At 44.1% G+C, this 25,000-nt stretch overlaps 1 protein-coding gene across 1 annotated transcript in view; it reads left to right on the plus strand.

Moving 5' to 3' along the window:
• Window positions 1–19,374, plus strand: part of LOC143291740 (oxytocin receptor-like) — a 22,286-nt gene extending 2,912 nt beyond the window's left edge. Inside the window, exons 2-6 of the mRNA XM_076601855.1 lie at window positions 6,778–6,978; window positions 12,785–12,979; window positions 15,550–15,701; window positions 15,876–16,117; window positions 18,542–19,374. Of these exons, the coding sequence (XP_076457970.1) occupies window positions 6,778–6,978; window positions 12,785–12,979; window positions 15,550–15,701; window positions 15,876–16,117; window positions 18,542–19,374 (1,623 nt within the window). The remainder of the gene's footprint in view (window positions 1–6,777; window positions 6,979–12,784; window positions 12,980–15,549; window positions 15,702–15,875; window positions 16,118–18,541) is intronic.
• The last annotated feature ends 5,626 nt before the right edge of the window (window positions 19,375–25,000 follow it).

The following is a 25,000-nucleotide window of genomic DNA, read 5'->3' on the forward strand; positions in this document are numbered from 1 at the left end:
TTTCACATGTGAATGTTAACGTTTTAGAGGTTCAGGAGAAGTGGGGGAATTCAATACTGAGTTGGGGAAAACATGGTTAATGGAGGGTGGAATATCTTGGGGAAAAAAAGTATTTTACTCAGATTTTCCTTACTCCACCCATGTGTGAATGGGTACCTGACTTTCGTTGGGGAAGCTTAACACGGCGGAAGGAGAAGATTGGGCCCCGCCTTCCTATGCCGAACCCTGGACACAGTGGATATGAATTCACTGCCTCTATGGGCGTGAAGGGCTATGGGACCTGTATTGTTAACCTGTTAACCTGATTTATCAACCCAACGTTGTTGAAGCCACGGTGGGCAGCATCAGACACAAATATCTTCTTCTTCTTCTTCTGCGTTCGATGTTTTGGCTGCGTCAGACGGTCACCCCTGTCGCCACGATGTAACCCACGGTCTTCTCCAGGTCGTGGCGGTCTCCCCAAAGCTGCGCCTGTAGCTCTGTGCCCCCTGGCCAGGTCTGACGCCGTAGAGAAGGCTGGGTGCAAACAGTGGTGTCGATCCAATCCACCAGCTCCAGAGACACCAGCAGACAGTCCTCTTCAGACTGAGAACTGGCCACTGCCGACTACTGAGTCACCTTCACCGTATGAAGATCGCCCACACTGATGAGTGTCCATGTGGCACTGGACCCCAGACCCCTGAACACATCCTCCAACACAAATATCTGAACATTCGACAGGCGACGGACAGCTGACTTACAGGTGGAACTAACAACACTCGTGAGATCTGGCTATCTGTCGCTTTACATTGAACAAGATAGAATAAGATTTGAAAACTGAAATAATTAACTCGCACAGAAAACCTTTAAAGCTCCATTAGGCAGACACGCACAACCATTCTGGCCCGTTTACCCTTTCACAATCGGTTCATCAGCTGAATTCCGTTTACATCACTATTATAAAATGCCGAAAGCTTTCCGAGCAACAAACATCACTTTGTCTCTTCAGTAGCAACCACTTTAATTTCTTTTTTCTTTCCACATCAACTTCCTTTTTTTGTAGTTGGTTTTGTACGATTGACACGTGAGTCACATTGTAGGTTTAAACATGACTTTATTCTCAAAGGTATGTACAGACATCGCAAACACAGAGAGCAGCAACACACCGAAGCTTATGGTGCGCTAAGTAAAACAACAGCGATGAAACTGACAGGTGTCGCAGACCGACGAAGAAGAAAGATCTATTGTCCGGCACATATGACAAATCTGTTGTTGGTTCTTCGTTCTGGTTCGTGCACATCGTCGGAATGTGTTGTGTGTATCTGCCCGTCGTATCAGTTTGTTTAGGTCAAGCGTCTGAAAAAGACTGTCCCTTCAAGACACAATCAGCACCAGCTGCTACACTTGCCTGCCTTTCTTTCTGCTGCCTGGCCCTTTCCTGGTCCCGTCTGATATGACTGGGTGGTTGCCTCCTGAAGAATTTTATCTGCGTGTTGCGGTTTAAGACGGGGTCCGCCATTGCTGTTGGCATTTCATTGTCAACTGACTTCAGTCGCAATACGACCAATGTGCTGTCGCCTTCACCCTCTACTTTACAACTCGCCAATGCATTGTCGGTCAGCAGGGCAGGCAGGGCTTTCTCCACAGTCGCTGGAAGCCCAGTAACTGGCATTTTGAGACAAAACTGACGATTTTTTTTTTTTTTTTACACAGCTCTCTCAGATGTCGCCCTGCCGCTTCACGTGTGTGTGTCAGTGTGAAGAACTGGAATTCATCCCTGTCCATGGAAAAGTCATTTCCTCATTTAGTGCCTTCGTCGGGAACAACTCACACAGTCACTCCTTCCATCGAAGACCTTCCGCGGAGGCGAGCTCTGTCCTCCCATCTCATTTGTTGGTCACTACCGCTGCGAAAGAAAAGATAAAACCGCAGAGTTCCCTATGACGATGTAATCAGCGTGGTTGATGGTTCAGTAGTGGGTTGAGTTCAACAACCTACTTGCTGACGTCTTCAGGGTCAAGGTGATCGAGGGGGTGAGTCCTGAATGGGATGGCGTTCCAAAGAAGAACCCTGGCTGTCAAAAGGATAATAAAGTACCAAGATGAGTGAAGTCCTGGCTGGTGTTAGGGGTGGGGGTGTAGGTCGGGTGTTATCACAGTACCATACCAAACGGAGCCTCAAACTCCGATCACAAATTGTGGATCGCCTAGGACATGATGGGCAGTCATTAAAAAACATCTTGTTGATAGACCGGCCATGATGGGCTAGCGTGTAACATGGCAGTGCAACTGACTGAAAGCATGAAACGTCCGCGAACTCCGACTTGGACGAACGTCACGAGATACTCGCATGCCAAAACACAACAAACAGGTTAAAGATACCACAAGGTCTGCACGTCTGTTGATCTTGGACAAAGAATGACACGCCCTATATCCCACCCACCAGGGAAAAGTAATGAATAAATGAAACAAGAAAAAGAAGACGAAAAAGAAACTGCTAGAGGCGGAGGAGGTCGTTTTCAGAAAATAAAAAAAGAAAGCAGGAGGAGAGGAAGTAATTTCGAGTTAAAAAAAAGAAAGAAAGAAAAGGAAACCAGGAGTTGAGGGGAGGGAGTAATTTGGAGGACGGAATTACCGGAGAGAAGAAGCAGATGCAAAATTGAGAGTGGGGGGGGGGGAGTTGTTTTCTGCGAAAAAAAATTCCACATGGATGAACAGAGGTGTTTTCTTTCTTTCTTTCTTTCTTTCTACGTCGTCTTCTTCTTCTTCCTTCTGTTTTCCTTTTTTTTCTTCTTTTTTTTGCCGCAAGACATTCCGCATTGTACTGTAAATATTGAAAATCTCACATTCAGCTTCCGAACTGCCGATGCTGTGAACACTTGTCCAGTCACGAAAACTCCATCACCAGGACAGGTCTTCCCCCCTTTTGCAGACGGCTCACCAGACACAACTCGGCCCATCCCAGCCTCTTTCTCCTCACTGCCTCGGCATCGGCATGCGTATGCAGACGGAAATGTCAACAACTGAGCTCGGGTCACACACACATGGGCATGAAACATACACGGTTAAACATGGCTCTGGTTCCAGCATTGCGGATATAGTACAAGGTTATATGGCCTGGAGGTGGTGTTGTGTTTCCACATGAATGCCCAGCAGACAGAAGGCTCGCTTCCATTGCCCAGCCATTGCCGAAGCATGCCTCGCGGGTCTGTGTGCTCCTCAAGCGCTAGTACCTTTCCGCTCACTTTTTTTTTTTTTTTTTTTTTTTTAAAGGGAAGAGACAGGTGGATGGGATCGAGTCGGAAGAATGATGAAGTAGGGCTTGAACTGATCTGTCGTTCTCTTCCCTAACCCCCACCACCACCCCCCTCCCTCCCCTGTTTCTTCTCTTCCTCTCCGTGCTCCTTCTTCTTCTTCTTTTTCTTCTTCTGCTTCTTCTTCTCCTCTTCCTCCTCCTCCACTTTTTTGTACTATAACTGATATCAAAACATATTTACAAATGAATCTACATAGATATTTACGGTACACAGTGACAAGAGTCAGACTGGGCATTTCCGAAATTGCTGAAGATATTTATCGTTTTTGAATGCACAATGAGGCTGAGGCTGACTTATTATGTCCACTTTGCCAGGTGGAGAAAGAAAATGAGGTGCACTTTGTTCTATCTTGTCCTGTCTTGTATGATTTAAAAGTACAGTACATACCGTTGAAATATTTTAAGTTCCCAAGACGTTACTTATGGCACCTTCGCATGAACAAACTATCAAAAACCTATCAATTTATCTGTATAAATCATTCAAGCTCCGAACTGTTCTTATGTCTTAGTGTATCCGATAACGACTTACATACGGACAATGTGTATATCTTAACTGAGCGCTATTATCCAAGCATGAAAGAGATATTATTGAGCGTATATCGTATATTACTGAGGTGTATAAATGTCAATTGAATACAGTATGTTTCATGATGTGTATTATGTATTACTTAGGTGAGGATGTACCACTTGAAATAAGGTATGATATATCTATGTTAGCTGAACGTACGTCATTTTATAATGCACGATGCGCTGTCTATGAAGAATTTGTGACACCCTTTCATAAGGGGCAGTGGCCTATAAATGAATAAACCATTCATTCATTTTTTTGCTCCTCCTCCTCCTCCTTCTTCATTTTTATCTTCTTCGTCTTCTCCTTCTTCCTCCTCTTCTTCTTTCTTTTCTCCTCCTCCTCCTCCTTCTTCTTCTTAAGAAAGGAGCAAAATATCAAGTTCGGTTGCAACTGAAAGAGTGAAAGCGGTACAAATCTCAGCTGTCGTGGCAGATTCACCCAATAAAACCTTGATGAAGTCGGGCCAGAACCGGTCAGGCGATGAGAAACAAAGAAAAAAGAGAAGAGAGAGAGAAAAAAAAAAAGTCAATCAACATAAAAATGAAGGAGAAGATAAACAAGAGACTGAAAACAATGAAAGAAAGAGAAAAGAAAGAACGGGCGGAGAGAAAAAGAAATATATAAAATAATTTTTTTTAAAATAACGCAAGACAGTTGTATAGGAACTGAGGAGCATTCTGCAGCATGCGGCAGCAAGCATTACAAGTTCCAAACAGCAGACAGAAAACCACGAGACTTGCAAATACAATAGGACATACCGACTCCAGCAGGGTAAACATGTTCGTGAACTAAGACGTGGAACAAGCTCCCTGATAACCTCCGTCATTCTGATTCCCTCGCATCTTTTTAATCTCGTCTCAAAACTCACCTTTTCCCTCAGCAATAAGTTCAATTGTGGCAGGTCCACTTCCTTTGTGTTAGCTGTGCTTGATTATGTGTGTATACATATGTATGTGTACATAACTACATGCATGTATATGAATGTGTATTGTGTGTGCGTGTGTTTATGTAAGTTTGTGCCTGCCTATGTGTGCGTATGTGTTAGGGTAGCTGTTAGATACACATGTATGTTAAAATGTATGTATGCAGCGTGTGTGTGTGTGTGTGTGTGTGTGTGTGTGTGTGTGTGTGTGTAGTCACATTTTGGTGTGTGTATGTAACATAGATATGATGTTTTATGTTAACAAAAGCGTTTTTGTAAAGCACCAAGAGCAGATTTCTGGATAGTGTGCTATATAAGTATCCATTATTATTATTATTATTATTATTAACTAGCTGTAGAGTTTTCGTTTGAAAGAAGCGATTGAAACACTTCTTTCACTCATTGCCTTAACACACTCAGTACGGCCAGTCCTCTCTTCTCTTCTACACAGACCCCTCGGATGTCTAGTGGGTGTCTGAATGACCCAACCTTTAGATTCCGTCGTCAGAATTGTGGTATTCTTTGTCAACATTCACGTCTTCAGTATAAGAGCCTTCCGCTTGCAATATTTTGATGATGGTAATTGGGGTGAAACGCTGAAAACGTCGTCTCTTTCGCCGTTCGCATGGAAAGAGTTAAAACTGATGTAATTATTGAATCCATCCTTCATTTGTTTTAACACTCTGGTGCTGTGCAACATATAGGTGAGAACTCACAACACCAACACTGACACGACAACATTGACCGAAACTGTAGTATTCAACATGAACAAATCTATTATTACATTTCTGGCTGCGACGAGGTGCTCTACAATGAGAAAAGCAGACAGCGAAATTCCTTGAGATAAAAAGAATATCGCATATCTCAAGTCCCAGTGTAAAAACAAATGCATGGAAATTTAAATCTACAAACGATCATAATGATCGCCATCACCACAACAATAGATAATGCATATAAAGGCGAAGGAAAGCAAGAAAATAAAATAAAAAAAAAAAAAACGGGGGAAGAAAAGAAGCTAACATGTCTGCTTCCTTGCCATTGCACGTCGACCGGAAACAGAAATGCAGACGATTGACGCTGGTCTGTCGGCTGTTCCATCAAGTGTACTCATTGTTCGTGACGAAGCAGGAGATTGGTGTTGTTTTGTTGGCTGTTCTATCAGATGTACTGACTGTTCGTGACGGTCTCTGTTCTCTGTAGTCCCAGACAGAGACATGACCGGACGGCTCCCACAAAAACTGTGTTGACAATTAGCACAGTGCTGTGCTGCTGGACTTTCTCCGTCTGTTTCTGACTTGGAGCTCTCATCTGATTTGATTTGGACAGATTGTTTCTCTTTGCATGTCTGTCTCCGTCTCCGTCTCTCTCTCTCTCTCTCTCTCTCTCTCTCTCTCTCTCTCTCTCTCTCTCTCTCTGTGTCCATTAATAACAAACTTCAATGAAGGACTATCCACACATACATTAGTAAAGGACTGTCCACGCAGATATTAACAAAGGACTGTCCACAGGATACACACACATCTATAAAGGCCCATCCACACATCCATTGATAAAGGACTATCCACACGGACATTAGTAAAGGACTGTCCTCACAGACACTAGTAAAGAACCATCCACACAGACATTGATAAAAGACTATTCACAGGACTATCCACATAGACATCAGTAAAGGACTATCCACGCAAACATTAATAAAAGACTATTCACAAACTATCCACATAGACATCAGTAAAGGACTATCCACACAGACATTAATAAAGGACTATCCACAGGACTATCCACAAATACATTAATAAGGACCACCCACACAGACATTAATAAAGAGCCACCCACACATACATTAATAAAGAACTATCAACAGGAGACATTAATAAAGAACTATCAACAGGAGACACATACATTAATAAAGGACTGTCCTTACACACATAAATAAAGGTCTATCCACACAGAACTATCGAGACAGACATTGATAAAGGACTATCAACTACAGGCGGTGGTGGGCAACGTGTGCGTGTTGGTGGCGCTTGGCCGGCGGCGCAAGATCACGTCGCGGATGCACATGTTCATCCTGCACCTGAGCGTGGCGGACCTGCTGGTGGCGCTGTGCAACATCCTGCCTCAGCTCGCATGGGACCTCACCGGCACCTTCCGCGGGGGCGACTTCCTGTGTCGGACTGTCACCTTTCTTCAGGTAAGACATACAGGTGATGTTACTGATGATGGTGTATGCAACGTCTTTCTTTTGAAGGACTGTCACCTTTCTACAGCTAAGACATACAGGTGATGGTTGTGGTGATGGTGCATTCAACATCTTTCTATGAAGGACTGTCACCTTTCTACAGGTGAGACATACAGAAGATGTTATTGAAGACTGTGCATACAACACGTTTCTTTGAAGGACTGTTCCCTTTCTACAAGGGCGACATACAGGTTATGTTGGTGATGCTAGTGCATACGTCTTTCTTTGAAGGAAAGTTACCTTTCTGCAGGTGAGATATAGGGGTGATTTATTCGTTATGGTGCATACAACGTTTTTCTTCGAAGCACTGTCACCTTTCTACAGGTGAAACATACAGGTGATGATATTCATGATGGTACTTACAGGTCTTTCTTTGAAGGACTGTCACCTTTCTCCAGGTGAGACATGCAGTGATGGTGGCTATAATGATAACGAAGGTGATACGTACGATATATTTTCTCTGTAGGATTATCACTGTCTGCAGGTGAGACACACATGTATTAGCAGTGATGATACGGTTGATAGTGCATACAACGTCCTTTCTATAAATGACTGCCACCTTTTAGCAAGTAAGATATAGAGATGATGGTGGTGATAACGGTGACAATGGAAATGATATGTACGACATTCTTTCTCCGCAGGACTGTCACCTTTCAACAGGTGAGATATGGAACTGGTGGTGGTGATAACGGTGATATAGTGTTTACAGTACAATACAATGTAATACAGTGTGGGACAGAATAACACAGGGAATGACACAGGACGAAATAATACAATACAATGAAACATTTTCATTAAACCTTATATATTCAACTCACAGCACAGACTATAGACATATCTCTTAGAAATAGCCTTTTTGCGCGCAGTCACTGGCAGTATTGGGAATAGAACGACTGAGAATTACTGAAGAATAACAGAGGGAATGACACAGGACGAAATAATACAATACAATGAAACATTTTCATTAAACCTTATATATTCAACTCACAGCACAGACTATAGACATATCTCTTAGGACTAGCCTTTTTGCGCGCAGTCACTGGCAGTATTGGGAATAGAACGACTGAGAACTACTGAAGAAATAAACGGTAGCTGACTGGATGCTAGAAAGCCAGGGACAAGAAAGGGTGGTAAGAATAAGAACAGAAAGAAAAACTGGCCGACAAACAGGCAGTACCACAGACAATAACAGACTGAGACAGACACAGATAGAGAAAGAGAGAGAGTTACGAGTGCGAAAACAGAAAGTTGCCAGACCAAGGGTTCCCGAACGAGCAGTATAGCTGGCAAGCCGAACATGTCGTTTCCTTTCAGGATAACTCCCAGTCTGGTAAGGACCAGTGAATCATTCATAAACCACACTGTGTGGGGAACATAATGTGTCATTAGGAACACAGACTATAAGACTTGTTAGAAGGCAGGAGGTGTGAAAGGGTGAGGGGAGTTGGCGATGTTTCTGGAGAAAAAAGTCTGTCGTGGTCCTTCCCCGACGACTTTGTGTTTATAGCATGCTCGAGAGAGAGAGAGACAATTCCAGTGACAGACAGACAGAAAAGCAGTAACAGGGCGAGAGAGACAGGGACAGAGACTGACAGGGACAGACATATCGCAAATTGGACAAAGAGAGAAAAATGACTGCCACCACTCCAGCCGAACCAAAACAAAGTAAGAGAAAAAGAAATCGAATTGTCCAGCCGCATGATTTTGTTCCGGAGATACGGAAAAAAACGTTTTGAGAAAATCATGCTCCACCTAAGCATACAGAGAAACAATGCGTTCGTTTATTTATTTATAGTCTGTTCATCTAAGATGATGATATTAGATGGAAGAGAGAGAGAGAGAGAGAGTATTGGGAACAGAACGACTGAGAACTACTGTAGAGAAAACAGTAGCTGATGGATGACAGAAAGTCAGGGACAAGAAAAGGAGGTAAGAATAAGAACAGAAAGAAACAATGCAATGATAAAGAAAGTATTATCATTATGAGCATTTGCGCCTAATCTTGAAAATAAGCCCTAGGCATTTACAAATAGAACACATGTGAAATATCAACAAGAAAAAGAAAAAAAATTGAACACAAGATGCCAAACATTATCAAACATTATTCAACCCCCATCCCCACCCCCACACACCCACAATACACACTAGCACACGCGCAGGCACACACACAAGTCATAGCACACAATCGTAAATAGTACACAATCAAAAATACAACCAACGATTTCTTAAACTATCAAAACTCACGGACTAATAGTCATTTTAGTTCATACTGGAAAGGGATGAGCTGTTGAGAATTATTCATCAGGGGAAAAGGTGGGTCTTCAAACTGGATTTAAAAGATTGCAGCGAAGATGAGTGACGGAGAGGCTGATGAAGTTGGTTCCTAAGAAATGGGGCTTGGTATGAAAAAACTGCGTTGTCCACACGTTTTGGTTCTGGTAGGAGGGATCCTAAGCATATGGGTAAGAAAAAAAAAAAGAATGATATCAGAGAGAGGCAAAGCAAGAGGGAGAGATTGTGCCTCTTGCAACGTCTTCTTTCCTGTTGTTTTGAATAGGAACAACTCAGGCAGAGCTGGGAGTGATGTTTGACAGTAACACTAAACAGATGAATCTTGTGCTTGTTTTGAACTTTGTGAACATCACAGACATTGTTATTATTCAGGAGTACAGAATGACACCGTTTCTTTCGCAGCGCCAACAGGGCCAAATTTCAATTCGTCCTTCCCCAACGTGGCTCCAATCAGTGGTTATATCTACTTTATATTTTATAGCGGCAATTCCGCGCACTGTTCGGCTCATGCCGGATGCCCCTGTGGCCACACTGAATCATTGAACACATAGTCTTCCCTTCACAGGGTTTCTTTAAAACTAGCGTGTATGAATCATGTAGCTATCATTCAACAAAAGTTACCAGAAAAGCAAAGCAATCAAACCGAGCAATGCATTTCAGTGTGAAGACAAAAAACATAAACATTGTCGGAAAATCAATAAGGGGATGATCTTAGAGAAATGCGTTCAATTCTAAATTAATTATTCAACCCCCCATGATACACAACTGGCAGCCTGGAAAGGAAAGCGTGCAGCTGTCAGACTTTAATAAAGACAATAAATAAAACCTTTGTCCGGATCCGGGATTTAAATAAAAACAAAACAAACAAACAAACAAACAAAACCATAATAGTTTAAATCTACATTACACAAAGCAAGAGACTAAGTTGGGTTTTTAAATGGCTCTTAGCTTCGACACAATTTGACGGTTTTAGCAGTTCTATCATCGCAAACCCGGACATCTTAGACACGGGTGGAACTAAGTGAAAATCAAATTAAGAAAAAGGAAAAAACATATGAATAAATCAAATCGAAATCTTATCCGCACAAAATGGCAATGCGTAATTTGACTGAAACAGTAAAATGCCCAGACAAAGGTGGCTGCTCGGATATCAAGGAGCTCTCTGAAGACGACAGAAGCATAATATATTCGGTTTCTGTCAAAACAGTTTTGACAATGGACATGTGCAAAAGGACTGGACATACAGCTTTCTGAAGCAAAATTATAACATGGAAACGATTATCGCCAGGTAAGTTGCGACCACATCATCACCATGCAAAATATCACCGGAAAGCTCATGAAGTGACTGTCAGCAAGAACACTCACAAGACACCTCGAAACACATCCTCCTTCCAAATCAAGGTGGATACAGAACAGATACGTCTGCATGGTAAAATGCAACTGCTTTCGCTGATGAGATTTGTGAATGATTTCAAAGAAAAGATAAACCACTGGCAGAAGCATACAACAAATTTCAATTACGCAATTCATGGAGTGTCTACTAAACTGAAACTACTAAGGTATGTAGTCAGCCTCACATTAACTCTTTCCATACGAACGGCGAAAGAGACGACGTTAACAGCGTTTCACCCCCAATTACCATCATCAAAATATTGCAAGCGGAAGGCTCTTATACTGAAGACGTGAATGTTGACAAAGAATACCACAATTCTGACGACGGAAGCTAAAGGTTGGGTCATTCAGACACCCACTGGACATCCGAGGGGTCTGTGTAGAGGAGAAGAGAGGGCTGGCCGTACTGAGTGAGTTAACAAACTGGTCATCAGCAGCACATCATGTTGCCCTTCGTCATGAAGACTGGATGCTTGCGCTGTGTAAACTCTCCGTGGGAGAGCAAAAAGGGTCATCTCTTTCCCCTGTCCTTTATAACGTTTTACAAAAGGAAATGCGGGACCCAATTTAGTTGCGTGGCTCATATGCTTACCACAACAGATGTCTCCATGACTTGTCTCTAAAACCTCAAAGGATGTTGAAGACAACTGCAGCCGTCCAGAAACAACTGAACAATATCGCCCAATCTGCCATTCCCCATACAAAACCCTAACTTTGCTGTACACCCTCAACAACAAAACTGTAAGTGAATTGTCTGAAACTGTTTCATTCAACGGAATGCAAACTGAGAAAGCCGATAGTTTATGCTACTTTGAATAAACTTTAGCAGGATGCTGACTTCCCGAAAACGATGCAAAAATTGATCTCACCGTCTCAAAGGTAATTGACCAGTGCTCACTTTTTTTTTATTTTCGCAAACAGCCTTCTGAAGTTCGAAATCAAAATTAAGCAACGAGACTGTGTAACATTTCCAGATGTTTGTAGTGTATCTTCGTGGCGGTTGCTGGTGTTTCACTGTGTACCTGTGCGACTGTGTCTATAATGTACCTGTGTTACTGTTCTGGATGTTTGTGATGTGAATGCTGCAGGTGTTTGTTGTGATACACCTGTTTGACTGTAGCAGATGTTTGTAATGTAGTTGTGTGGTGGTTGTAGGTATTTGTGATGTACGTGCGTGATGATTGTGATGTACCTGTATGCCTGCTGCAGATGTTTGTGGAAATGTACATGTGTGACTGTAGAAGGCGTTTGTGATGTACCTGTGTGACTGTTTGCAGGTGTTTGTGATGTACCTGTATGACTGTTTGCAGGTGTTTGTGATGTACCTGTGTGACTGTTTGCAGGTGTTTGTGATGAACCTGTGTGACTGTTTGCAGGTGTTTGTGATGTACCTGTGTGACTGTTTGCAGGTGTTTGTGATGTACCTGTGTGACTGTTTGCAGGTGTTTGTGATGTACCTGTGTGACTGTTTGCAGATGCTTGTGATACCTGCGTGGCTGTTTGCAGGTGTTTGTGATACCTGTGTGACTGTTGCAGATGCTTGTTGAGATGTACCTATATGCATTTCGCAGATGCTTGTAGGGATGTACCTGTGTGACTGTGTGTAGGTATTTGTGAAATACCTGTGTGACTATAGAAGGTGTTTGTGATGTACCCGTGTGACTGTTGCAGATGCATGTTGAGATGTACTTGTATGCCTGTTGCAGGTGTTTGTTGAAATGACTGTGTCCATGTGTTTGTTATGTAGCTGTGTGATTGTTTGCAGGTGTTTGTTGAGATGTAACTGTGTGTCTGTTGCAGGTGATTGTTGACGACAGGCGCAATAGCCGAGTGGTTAAAAGATTTGGACTTTCCAATCTGAGGGTCTCGGGTTCGAATCTCGGTAACGGCGCCTGGTGGGTAAAGGGTGTAGATTTTTCCAATCTCTCAGGTCAACAGATGTGCAGACCTGTTGTGCCTGAACCCCTTCGTGTGTATACTTACGCAAATACGTACGTTAAATATCCTGATCATTCATTCATACCTGTGTGACTGTTTGCAGGTGTTTGTGATGTACCTGTGTGACTGTTTGCAGGTATTTGTGATGTACCTGTCGACCTACGTGCTGGTGATGACGGCCATCGACAGGTACCGGGCCATCTGCTTCCCGCTGTCCAACCACAACTGGACACCCCGCACTGTCAACCTGCTGGTCCTGGGGGTCTACCTGGTGTCCGCTGTCTTCAGCATTCCCCAGCCCCTGCTCTTCCGGTATCAGGTGAGAGAGAGAGTGATATATATATATATGTGTGTGTGTGTGTGTGTGTGTGTGTGTGTGTGTGTGTGTGTGTGTGTGTGTGTTTGTGTGTTTGTGTGTGTGTGTGTGTATGTATATATATATATATATATATATATATAGAGAGAGAGAGAGAGAGAGTTTAATGTACATTGGCCTTGGGCCACAATACAATGGGGAAGGTTGGGTCGGTGGGGTTGCATAATAATAACATTGTGTTATCCACCATAGCAACCATTGAAAAGGCGAGAGAGAACGAACGAACGAACGAAATTTTATTTTACGAGGGTAAAGGAGTAAGCACAAAGTACTTGTTTACATCCAGCCCTCTGGGCATAAATAATAATTGGAAAAAAAAGCAACAAAGCAACAACAACAACAACAACAACAAAAGCGAGAGTCAATTCACAACACCAACGAGAGAGAGAGAGAGAGAGAGAGAGAGAGAGAGAGAGAGAGAGAGAGAGAAGCATGATGATGACGGTGTGGATACTTACATAGCGCCTATCCTCGGTCAGAGTACAACCTCTAAGCGCTTTACAAACACGGAGTCAGTTGCACAAACATACTGCCTACCTGGGTGGAACCGGCTGACAGCTGTCATTGGGTGCTGAGCGTTTGTTCCCTGTGTCATTTAGTCGTGTTTCAGACGGGCGCAATAGCCGAATGGTTAAAGCGTTGGACTTTCAATCTGAAGGTCCCGGGTTCGAATCACGGTGACGGCGCCTGGTGGGTAAAGGGTGGAGATTTTTACGATCTCCCAGGTCAACATATGTGCAGACCTGCAAGTGCCTGAACCCCCTTCGTGTGTATATGCAAGCAGAAGATCAAATACGCACGTTAAAGATCCTGTAATCCATGTCAGCGTTCGGTGGGTTATGGAAACAAGAACATACCCAGCATGCACACCCCCGAAAACGGAGTATGGCTGCCTCCATGGCGGGGTAAAAACGGTCATACACGTAAAAGCCCACTCGTGTGCATACGAGTGAACGCAGAAGAAGAAGAAGAAGTCGTGTTTCAGTCACACAGACACAGGCACAGACATAGACGCACACACAAACACACTCACCCACACATACATGTTGCATTTTACGTATACAACCGATTTGTTTATTCGATCTACCAGGTCATCATATGCGCAGACCTGCTTGTGCCTGAACACCCTTCGTGTCTTTACACACGCAGAAGATCAAATACGCACGTTAAAGATCTTGTAATCAATGTCAACGTTCGGTGGGTTACGGAAATAAGAACATACCCAGCATGCACACCCGCGAAAACGGAGTATGGCTGTCTACATGATGGGAAAAATAATCAAAACGGTCATGCACATTTAATGTAACTTGTCTGTCTGAATGTGTATGTGTGCGTGCCTTAAATCTGATCGAATGGCACAGGAAACAAATGATGAGCGCCCAATGGCAGCCGTCAGTCGGCTCTACCCAGGTAGGCGGCTTGTTGTGCAAATGACCCCGGTTTTGTAAAGCGCTTTGAGCTTGGTCTCCGACCGAGGATAGGCACTATATATATATATATAAGTATCCATATCATTCACTTATTCATCATAGGTCCTTGTGTTGAAGAGAAACACCGAGGCTAGTTAAAAGGTGACCATCTGCAATGGTATTGGCCAGATATGCATTGTCTGTCTTTGCGTGTGTGTGTGTGTGTGTGTATCATACTTTTAAACTATATTTTTGATAATCACGTTCACCGTACTAATTCTTCGGTGTTTGTTTGTCTAATTGCATGCAGCGGTGTCATGACACGTCTCACGCGCTGTGTGTTGGGTTGCTCGGAATGTCACGCTCAGCTTTTTCTTCTTCTTCTTCTTCTTCTTCTTCTTCTTCTTCTTCTTCTTCTTCTTCTCCTCCTTCTTCTTCTTCTTCTTCTTCTTCTTCTTCTCCTCCTTCTTCTTTTTCTCCTTCTTCTTTTTCTTCTTCTTCTTTTCTAAAAAACAACAACTTTGTACTGACTTTGTCCTCTCCCTTCAGCACCACCACCACCTCAACATTTCCTCCTCCACCCGCCCCAACCTCTCTCTCTCTCTCTCTCTCTCTCTCTCTCTCTCTCTCTCTCTCTCTCTCTCTCTCTCTCTCCAACCTTGTCTCTTCAAATTGATTTGCATTGTTGTATATGTGCCCATAGCTGAAATGCATTGAGCATTCTCTCTCTCTCTCTCTCTCTCTCTCTCTCTCTCTCTCTCTCTCTCTCTCTCTCTCTCTCTCTCTCTCTCTCCGACCTTGATTCTTACAAACCAGTTTCTATTGTCGTCTTGTACTAACCATAATTTTGTGCGAAATCTGTCTCTGTTCAACAAAGGGAAATTGTTATTTCTTAACGTCCCATATTAACGTGACATAGACACAGTTGCATTGCTGTTGGTTTTTTTTTAATATTTGTTATAGCCTCCGTGTTCATAACGGATATCATAGTAATTGTTTATTGGTTTACGAGGGACTTTGAACTAAAACGAATACATCATCAGAGTTTGAGTCATCAGAGTCGTTCACTCACTCACTCACTCACTCACTGTCCCCCGCTGTTGTGACTGACAGGAGATGGATGGGGTGGAGGACTGTCGAGCCACCTTCGAGCCCCCCTGGCTACTGCACGCCTACATCCTCTCCTTCACCGCCCTCGTCTACATCCTCCCCTTCCTCTTCCTCCTCTTCACCTACGGATCCATCTGCTACACCATCTGGGCGCACCAGTCCCTCTCCTCCACGCACCACCGCAACAACCCTTCCCCAACCACCGCCGCCGCCACCACCACCACCACCACCACGGCCGCCGCGGCCCCGCCCAGGCAACCCGCTGTGACGTCATTCTCGGTGATGATGACGTCGAAGGACGAAGGCGATGGTTGCGTCACGGAGACGCCCAGTTCCACGCCCACCACTCTGAAGCGGCTGACGACGTGGGGGATCGGATCCCCTGGGGGTGGGCGTGCGGGTGGGGGCAGGAACGGCGTGGTGCGGCCCCGAGCCCACAGTGTCAGGGGGTTCTCCCGCGCCAAGCTCAAGACGGTCAAGCTGACCTTCGTGGTCATCGTGGCCTACCTGGTGTGCTGGTCGCCCTTCTTCATCTCCCACATCTGCTGGCTCTACGACCCCCAGCAGGAGAGCAGTGAGTCCCGCTAACAGTAGTAGTAGTAGTAGTAGTAGTAGTAGTTAGTGGTTGTAGTTGTAGCAGTAGTTAGTAGTAGTAGCAACAGCAGCAGTCAGTGGTTCTAGCAGCAGCAGCAACAGCAGAAGCAGCAGCAGCAGCAGCAGCAGCAGCAGCAGTAGTAGTAGTAGCAGTAGTAGTAGTTAGTGGTTGTAGTTGTAGTAGTAGTTAGTAGTAGTAGCCGCAGCAACAACAGCAGGAGTAGTAGTTTTAGTAGTAGCGGCAGCAGCAGCGGCGGAAGCAGCAGCAGTAGTTGTAGTAGTAGTAGTATTTGTTGTCTGCAGTCGTCGCAGCAGCGCCAGTGGTTTGGTTGGTGTAGCTGTCGCAGCGGCAGCAATGCTAGTTGTTGTAGTAGTTGTCGCAGCATCAGCAGTAGTAATTATTGTGTTTTTTTGTTATAGTAGTCGTAGCAGCAGCAACATTAGTAGTAGTAGTAGTTGCAGCAGCAGCAGTAGGTGTTGTTGGTGAAGTCGCAGTAGTAGCAGCAGTACAGTAGTTGTTGTAGTAGTAGTCGCAGCAGGAGCAGCAGCAGTAATAGTAGTTGTAGTTAATGCCATGTATGCAGGGTCTTTAGTAGTAGTAGCAGCAGCATTAGTACAAGTAGAAGTAGTAGTTTTGTTGTTGTTGTCGTCGTTGTTATTGCTGTTACCGTTGTTGTTGTTGTAATGGTTGTTGTAGAAGAAGCAGTAACTACCAAAACAAACAACAACAAAAAATCGTCATTTCTCTGTTGCTCCCCCTTTCTTTAACATCCCAAATCCCTATTTTGAAAACCAAACGAAACAAAAACAAAACAAAACAAAAAAAACAAGAGAGGCAAGGCCTTCAAGACTCACTTGTGATACACTGAAAAAAAAATCTAATTGTTAAAATGTGTTCTGTATTTGTTATTATAAAGCTTTGCGTTAAAAAAAGAAAAGAAAAAAAAAGTCCTAACCAGATTCGAATTAAGTCCCCTAGCATTAATTACAGAGTAATTTCCCTTTTTCACTATCTGCACCAAACCGTTTGCAAAATAAATAAAACTTCCATGCTTAGCAAAAGAAGTTCCTGTTTGAACAAAAAAGGATAAAAATGACTGCTCTTGTTGTTGTGTCAGAATATCAGATCAAAGTGCCAAGTTTAGAGAATAAAAAAAATAAATAAATATAACAGTAAATGCAGTTTGCATATAATTTGGCTTTTTTTTGTGCCCACCCCAGAGGTGCAATATTGTTTTAAACAAGATGACTGGAAATAAGTGAATTCTTCCTATTTTTATGCCTAATTTGGTGTCAACTGACAAAGTATTTGCAGAGAAAATGTCAATGTTAAAGTTTACCACGGACACACAGACACACACACACACACGACCAGCACACCAGGTGGCCTTGTGCGTATTTGTTTACACAAGTGAGTCAAAAAGCATCAAGCATTTGTCATACTGAAACCATTCCACGCAGCCTGCGTTTCCAACTCAGCAAGCTGCGATTTTCTGCTATCTGCTATCTCTGCAGAAATCAAAGGCACTTGATATGTTTAGAAATTTAAAAAAAAAAAAAAAAAAAAAAAAAAAAAAAACCACAGCTTCGACGTGAAACTGTATGTGGCTAATTTTCGTTTTCTTTCTTCTTTTATTTTCTTTTCCTTCAATTTTTACATTCGTTGAGTCCCGATACACGCCGAGAAATCGATACCGAAGGCTTGAAAAGACAAAAACATTCTTTGGTGTTCTGAAATCTGTCAGTGCGTAGAGGTGTGGAGAAAGAAATGAAAATTGAAATATCTCCACCCCCTTCCTCTCTGATAGCGGCATATTGAAGACTTACAATTCTGATGAGAATTCGACTTTTCGAATAACTAGAGCTTCTACCCATTAAGAAATGGATTGTAATGGTGCATGCTACGCTGAATGTGTGTGTGTGCTTGCGTGTGTGTGTTTGCACGTGCGCGCGCGCTCGCGTGTGTGTATGTGTGTGTGTGTGTGTACGCGTTTGGTTTTGTGTCTATGGCTCCATGTGTGTGTGTCTGTGTGTGTCTGTATCTGTGTCTGCGTCTGTGTGTCTGTGCGGTGTGGTGCGATGTGGTGTGGCTTGTGCGTGCGTGTGTCTGTCTGTCTGTCTGTCTGTGTCTGTACGTGTGTGGCTCTGTGTATGTGTGGCCTTGTGCGTATGTGTGTGCGTATGGCTGTGTGTGTGTGGCTTCGCGTGTGTGAATGTGTGTGTGTGTGTCTGTCTGTCTGTCTGCCTGTTTGTCTGCCTCTGTGTGTGTGTGTGTGTGCGCGCGCGCGCGAGCGCGTGTGTATGTGTGTGTATGTGTGTGCGTGCGCGTGTGTGTATGTGTCTGTGTATCTACGTGTGATTTGTTTGTATATAGGCGCGTTGTGTGTGTGTGTGTGTGTTGCAGACAGCGCCGTGGTGATCATGGTGCTGCTCAGCTCCCTCAACAGCTGCTGCAACCCCTGGATCTACCTGGCCTTCTCCGGAAACCTCCTCAAGCACCTGCTGCCCTGTCGCCTGCCCTCCTGCTCCCGCTCCCCCTCCTCCCCGCACCCCCACCACCCCTACCTCCACACCACCAGTCCCAGCCGTCAGCAGGGTGGGATGGAGATGGTGGGCATGGCACCCCGCCCCCGCCCTGACCGACACACCTCCACCCGCACTGAGTGCCCCGGGGCCCACAGCACTACCTTCTGCAGAGCGCACAACGTGGGCGGCGGAGATCAGGGGAGACACCACCAGAACCCCCCGCCGCGTCACTCCTCCATGACGTCATTGCTGACGTCACGCCATACGTCAGCGGCACTGCGTCGTCGGCAGTCCCAGACGTTGTCAGACCCCAGCCCCGGAGTGGCGGTGGGGACGACGATGACGGCAATGACGATGAGGGATGGCGGTGGGCATCTGTTTGAGGGAAGCACCAAGAAGAACAACGGGAGCCAGGCAGACAAGACCGCCGCCAACGGCTGTGCGGGTGGGATGGGCAAGCTGCCCTCCGCACTCCTGCTCCGCCACACCAACACCAGTGCCGACGAGGGCTCCACTTCCGTTTCCCAGGGCTCCAAGGAGTCCAGCGGAAGCAGCAGCAACCCCCGCTCGCCCCACCTCTGCAAGCGGACGCGGCTGCACGAGCGACCTCCCGAGGAGGTGGCGGAAGCTCAGCTCAAGTGGGAGCACCACACGGGAAGCACGGGACAGCAGGCCGCTTCTTGCTTCACTTACGGCGCGGACACGGACTGAGGAGGACTGTGTTTGAAGTGGATACAGTGTTTGTGTGGATACGGACCATGTGTCGGCGTGATGGATGGAGTCTGATTGAAGGTTAAAGCGGTGTGTCGGGTGACTGCTGGTGCAGTCTGACCTGGGGTGCAATCTGAACGAAGACATAGGCGTACAGTATATGCAGAAGGATGGAGAATAAAATACAGATACGGATAACGCACAGACATGGTCAACAGTAAATATTTACAAATGAACGGGATGGATACTTAACCCCGTGACTTCCCAACCTTGGTGAAATGAAACCAGTCTGGCGTGAATCTGAAGTGCATTTACTACTTTTTGTTTACTTTTACGTGCTGAAATTTATTTAACCGATCAATGGTACTGCGGTCCAAAGAGGAAGAAATACGGATACAGAATGGTGTGCCAACATCCTGCCCCGAAAGCTAGGTCTTTTCTCAGTGACATGGCAGTCCTGTACGGACGAGCATACTCGTCAGAAGCAATCAAGGGGTTAACAAAGACTGACGTAGGAGTGGAATGAACACTGATGAAGGTTTGTGTAATCGAGTTCCTCATCAAATCGGTGCTGTGGTCAAGATTCAGGCATTCCTAAACCAAAGATACACGAGCTATCAGGAAAACAACAGCAAATGCTGGTGAGGTGTGTACCTTGAGAAGTTCTGACACACTCAGGACTGTGGTGTCCGTTCTGTATGAGTTTGGGTATGACTGGCCGGGCCAGTTTGGCTGCAGAAACAGCCACAACAAAGAACTTCAGTGACAGAGTTGCCACAGTTTATTGTTCATGTTTCTTTCTTCCTGGGCTGTGTGCGTGTCTGCAGGAACGACGGATGCCTTGTTGAAGACCAGGCTACAGGAAACCCGATGCAGGAACAGAGATCCACCGTCAGCAATACTCTGGCAGACATTGAGCAGCGTCTTTACAGCACGTGTACTTGCTGTCATGTACATCTCTGTTCTTCTTCTGTCAAGGACTCACACGTTGCATACGAAGATCAAGCATCTGCAGACGTGGTGTTACGCATATGGATATCCACTCGCTTTGACACCTCCTTGAAACTGAAACTGTACTTTTTTTATATTCTATCCGACTACCAGGGAATTCTGTGTAATTCCAGGAAGGAAATTTGTACTTTTTTTTTTACTTGTCATTTAACACGATGAAATTCCGTACGGAATTTCCTTTTTGTTCTAACCGCCGTGATATTCTGTGTAGGTCTTTGATTCTGAGAATCTGATATGAACCTCGTAATCAGCTGACATACAAACAACAGGGGTTGTTTTGGGTTTTTTTAATGATTTTGTCTGACATTTTATTGGAGTCGGTTTTATCTCATTTGAACGCATTCATGAAGACAGTCTGTTGAAAACGTTTTGCTGGAATACGACGTGTCTGGGTCTTGACAAAGCGTCTTGCCCAGCGGGCTGACAGTGTTGTGAATGCTGTGCAGTCTCAGCCTGAGCCTGATCATGTGTGTGTGTGTGTGTGTGTGTGTGTGTGTGTGTGTGTTGCAGCTCATGTACGTTTATATGTATTTGACTGTGCTTTCATAACTGTGAAACTGCATGTTTGGTGCATATCTGTTATGCATGTGTGGGTGTATGTGTGAATGTGTGTCTTCATGTTTTACATTTATTTGCTTATTTATCATCATTGTTGTCTTATTTATTTATTTATTTTTTATTATTATTATTTTTTTATTATTACCATTACTACTACCTTTTTTTATATCATAATTATTATTTATTTATTTACTTATTTATTCATGTAAGCGTACCTATTATTTATTCACCTTTTTTTTCTTCTTTTTTTTCTCAAGGCCTGACTAAGCGCGTTGGGTTACGCTGCTGGTCAGGCATCTGCTTGGCAGATGTGGTGTAGCGTATATGGATTTGTCCGAACGCAGTGACGCCTCCTCGAGCTACTGAAACTGAAACTGAAACTGAGCCTGATCACAGTGGTCTGTACACAACAGAGTGCTGGAGATTCCATGCAAAGCGTCAGCACACTGAAAAGCGTCTGGTGTGTGTGTGTGTGTGTTTTCACTGGCTGTGCAGTGTGCATCCCTATTTCTTATCACACAAATCGTGAAATGTGTTGGAAGCTCAAAATAAATAATTACAATGGATTCTGACATTGTGTGTCTTTTTCCCTCTGTTGTCAGATTTGTGTGATGTTCATCTGCATCTTACTGATTGGATTTTGTTTTGTTTTATGTTTAGTTGTGAGTTTGTTGTTGTTAGTGTTGTAGTTGCTGCTGCTCTTGTTGGGTTGTTTTTTTTTCCTGATGTTGTTGTTGTTGTTGTTGTTTTGTTGTTGTTTTTCTCTCTCTTTTCCTCCTTTTTAAAACATGTTTTATCGTATTTTCTGCTCTGGTAAGGCTTCCGAGCTGGGCTGGACTATAATCAACAATAAAGAATTTTAAAAGTGTTGTAAAAAAATTCTACGAAATAGAGGTATATCACAGGTATTACCACGTGCAGACTGTTGTCACAGTGCTCTGAGAACTGCTCCGTGTGTGTGTGTGTGTGTGTGTGTGTGTGTGTGTGTGTGTGTGTGTGTGTGTGTGTGTGTGTGTGTGTGTGTGTGTGTGTGTGTGTGTGTGTGTGTGTGTGTGTGTGTGTGTGTGTGTGTGTGTGCTGTGCTGTGCTGTGCTGTGTTGTATTTTGTTGTCACATCTCAATTCCGCAGAGAATCTTGCCATCCTATACCTACCGCTTCCCGCCTCACATACTTATTTCGTCAGCCATTCTGAGCAGTGAAAAAACTGGCAGCATTTTTGTTGATAAACTTTAAAACTTTATAAAAAAGAATTAAAAAAATCAATGCAGTGTTGGTCCAGGAGGAGAGATAATCTGCGTGCGCGGGATTGAAACCCATACTAGCCAGACTTTTTTTTTTTTTCACCTTCCACTTGATCTTGCGTGGTGGTGAACTGGACGTTCGTCATTCCGATGAGATGACAGACCAAGGCCCCGTGTTTAGCATGCGCTTAGCGCATGTTATAGAACCCACAACAACAAGAAGAAAGTTGTTCCTGGTGAAATGTTATAGAAAACTCCACTTTGATGGCAAAATAGAATGCACATGCAGACAGAAAAAAAAATGGGTGGCACTGTCCTGTGGCGACGCGCTTATGACAATAATAATAATGATTTGATTTATCAAGCGCCTTTCCATGTAACACATGCTAAATTGTGCTACACAACGTAGAAACCGACGTTTAAAACATGTATTTAAACACTAAAATGGGGAGGAAAAAAACCTTCCATGCACAGCGAAACACTCAAGCACACATTCATGCACACACACACACACACACACACACACACACACACACACACACACACACACACACACACACACACACACACACACACACAATCATCACGGACTATACTTATCATACATATCACATGAAAATGCCTAGATAATGCAATGTCATAACACAATACTTAAAAACCTTGAACCTTTCGGGAAAGCAGCCCGAATTCTACACAGAAAAATGTATTGACAAAAAAGTAATACAATACAATACAATACAACTTATTGCTTGCTGAATGTGCCTCAGTTCTAAACTGTTTCTCTTTTCCTCTCTGTCTTTCTGTCTGTCTTTCTGTCTGTCTGTCTGTCTCTCTCTCTCTCTCTCTCTCTCTCTCTCTCTCTCTCTCTCTCTCTCTCGACACTCTCTCTCTCTCGACACTCTCTCTATCTCTCTCTCGACACTCTCTCTCGACACTCTCTCTCTGTCTCTCTCTCTGTCTCTCTGTCTCTCTCTCTCTCTCGACACTCTCTCTCTCTCTCTCTCTCTCTCGACACTCTCTCTCTCTCTCTCTATCTCTCTCTCTCTCTCGACACTCTCTCTCTCTCTCGACACTATCTCTGTCTCTCTCGACACTATCTCTCTCTCTCTCTCTCTCGACACTCTCTCTCTCTCTCTCTCTCTCCCTCTGTCTCTCTCTCTCAAAGAAACTTTTTGAATTCTCTTTACAATAAGCACAATGTTTTAAGAAAAGAGAACAGAGAACACCAACACCAGTAACAACTTCAGTGGCACCCAGTGGGGAGTTGAGGAAATGAAAGGCAAACACATCGTACTGCTGTGCGGTAAAAAGATAAAGTACAGAAACACACACTTTAATGAACACGAGTTGAATGCTCTTGCTCTCCTACTGCCAGCGTGGAGGTTTGAAAGGTAGCCGGGTTGAAGGTCACGCACACGCGGTACACTGAATGGCTATGTGTTTCACAGAGGCTGCATGACAGAAGCAGCTTATCATGTCAGTTTTCATTTTTTTTGTTCCAACAGGGTTTTTGACCGGGCTTGTTACTGTCCTCTTTACAGCCAGTCAGACAGACAGAGTATACGGGGAGAGAAATGAAAATGAATTATAGTAATTTTTTTTTGTGTGTAAGCGCACTGCTGATTATAGCCACGCGCGTGCGCATACATCGAAACATACCCCCTCACTCACTCCCACCCCCTCCACTCTATCTCTCTAGAAACGTTGTGCCAGGCTGACCAGTGCTGTCATAAAGCAGTATCCAGTGACAGTCCCTGTCAAGCGAAGCAAAGATACGGACATGGGCTGCCAGAAAACAGTTTTACAGATGCCGGCCTTCCTGTCACGGCCCGCCTGTCCCTCTGTCTCATTCTTCTGTTTCTCCTCTTCCTCCTCTTCCTCATCATCTTCTTCTTTCTTTCTTTCTTTTGTTTCTATCTGTGTCTGCCTTTCTTTCTTTTGTTATTTCTGTCTTTCAGTAAAGATTGAAGATCCCTGTCGGTGTGTGTGTGTGTGTGTGTGTGTGTGTGTGTGTGTGTGTGTGTTCCGCTTGCTTAATGTATCGTGAGAGAGTTATATTTAGAGATTTTTTTGTTTGTTTGTTTGTTGATGAAATGCTGTTAAGCAGAATGTTGCTTTGCATTTAAGGGGATTTAAGAATTAATCCCCGTCACCCCCTTGTCAATAGACCCTTACAGGTAATGACAATAAAAATGTCAAAGCGTCAAAGCGTCTCAAAGAAACTTTTTGAATTCTCTTTACAATAAGCACAATGTTTTAAGAAAAGAGAACAGAGAACACCAACACCAGTAACAACTTCAGTGGCACCCAGTGGGGAGTTGAGGAAATGAAAGACAAACACATCGTACTGCTGTGCGGTAAAAAGATAAAGTACAGAAACACACACTTTAATGAACACGAGTTGAATGCTCTTGCTCTCCTACTGCCAGCGTGGAGGTTTGAAAGGTAGCCGGGTTGAAGGTCACGCACACGCGGTACACTGAATGGCTATGTGTTTCACAGAAGCTGCATAACAGAAGCAGCTTATCATGTCAGTTTTCATTCTTTGTTCCAACAGGGTTTTTGACCGGGCTTGTTACTGTCCTCTTTACAGCCAGTCAGACAGACAGAATATACGGGGAGAGAAATGAAAATGAATTATATTAATTTTTTTTTGTGTGTAAGCGCACTGCTGATTATAACCACGCGCGTGCGCATACATCGAAACATACCCCCTCACTCACTCCCACCCCCTCCCCTCAATCTCTCTAGAAACGTTGTGCCAGGCTGACCAGTGCTATCATAAAGCAGTATCCTGTGACAGTCCCTGTCAAGC

The sequence above is a fragment of the Babylonia areolata genome, chromosome 1, assembly GCF_041734735.1.
Source record: "Babylonia areolata isolate BAREFJ2019XMU chromosome 1, ASM4173473v1, whole genome shotgun sequence".
In the NCBI taxonomy this organism is placed as follows: Eukaryota; Metazoa; Mollusca; class Gastropoda; order Neogastropoda; family Buccinidae; genus Babylonia; species Babylonia areolata.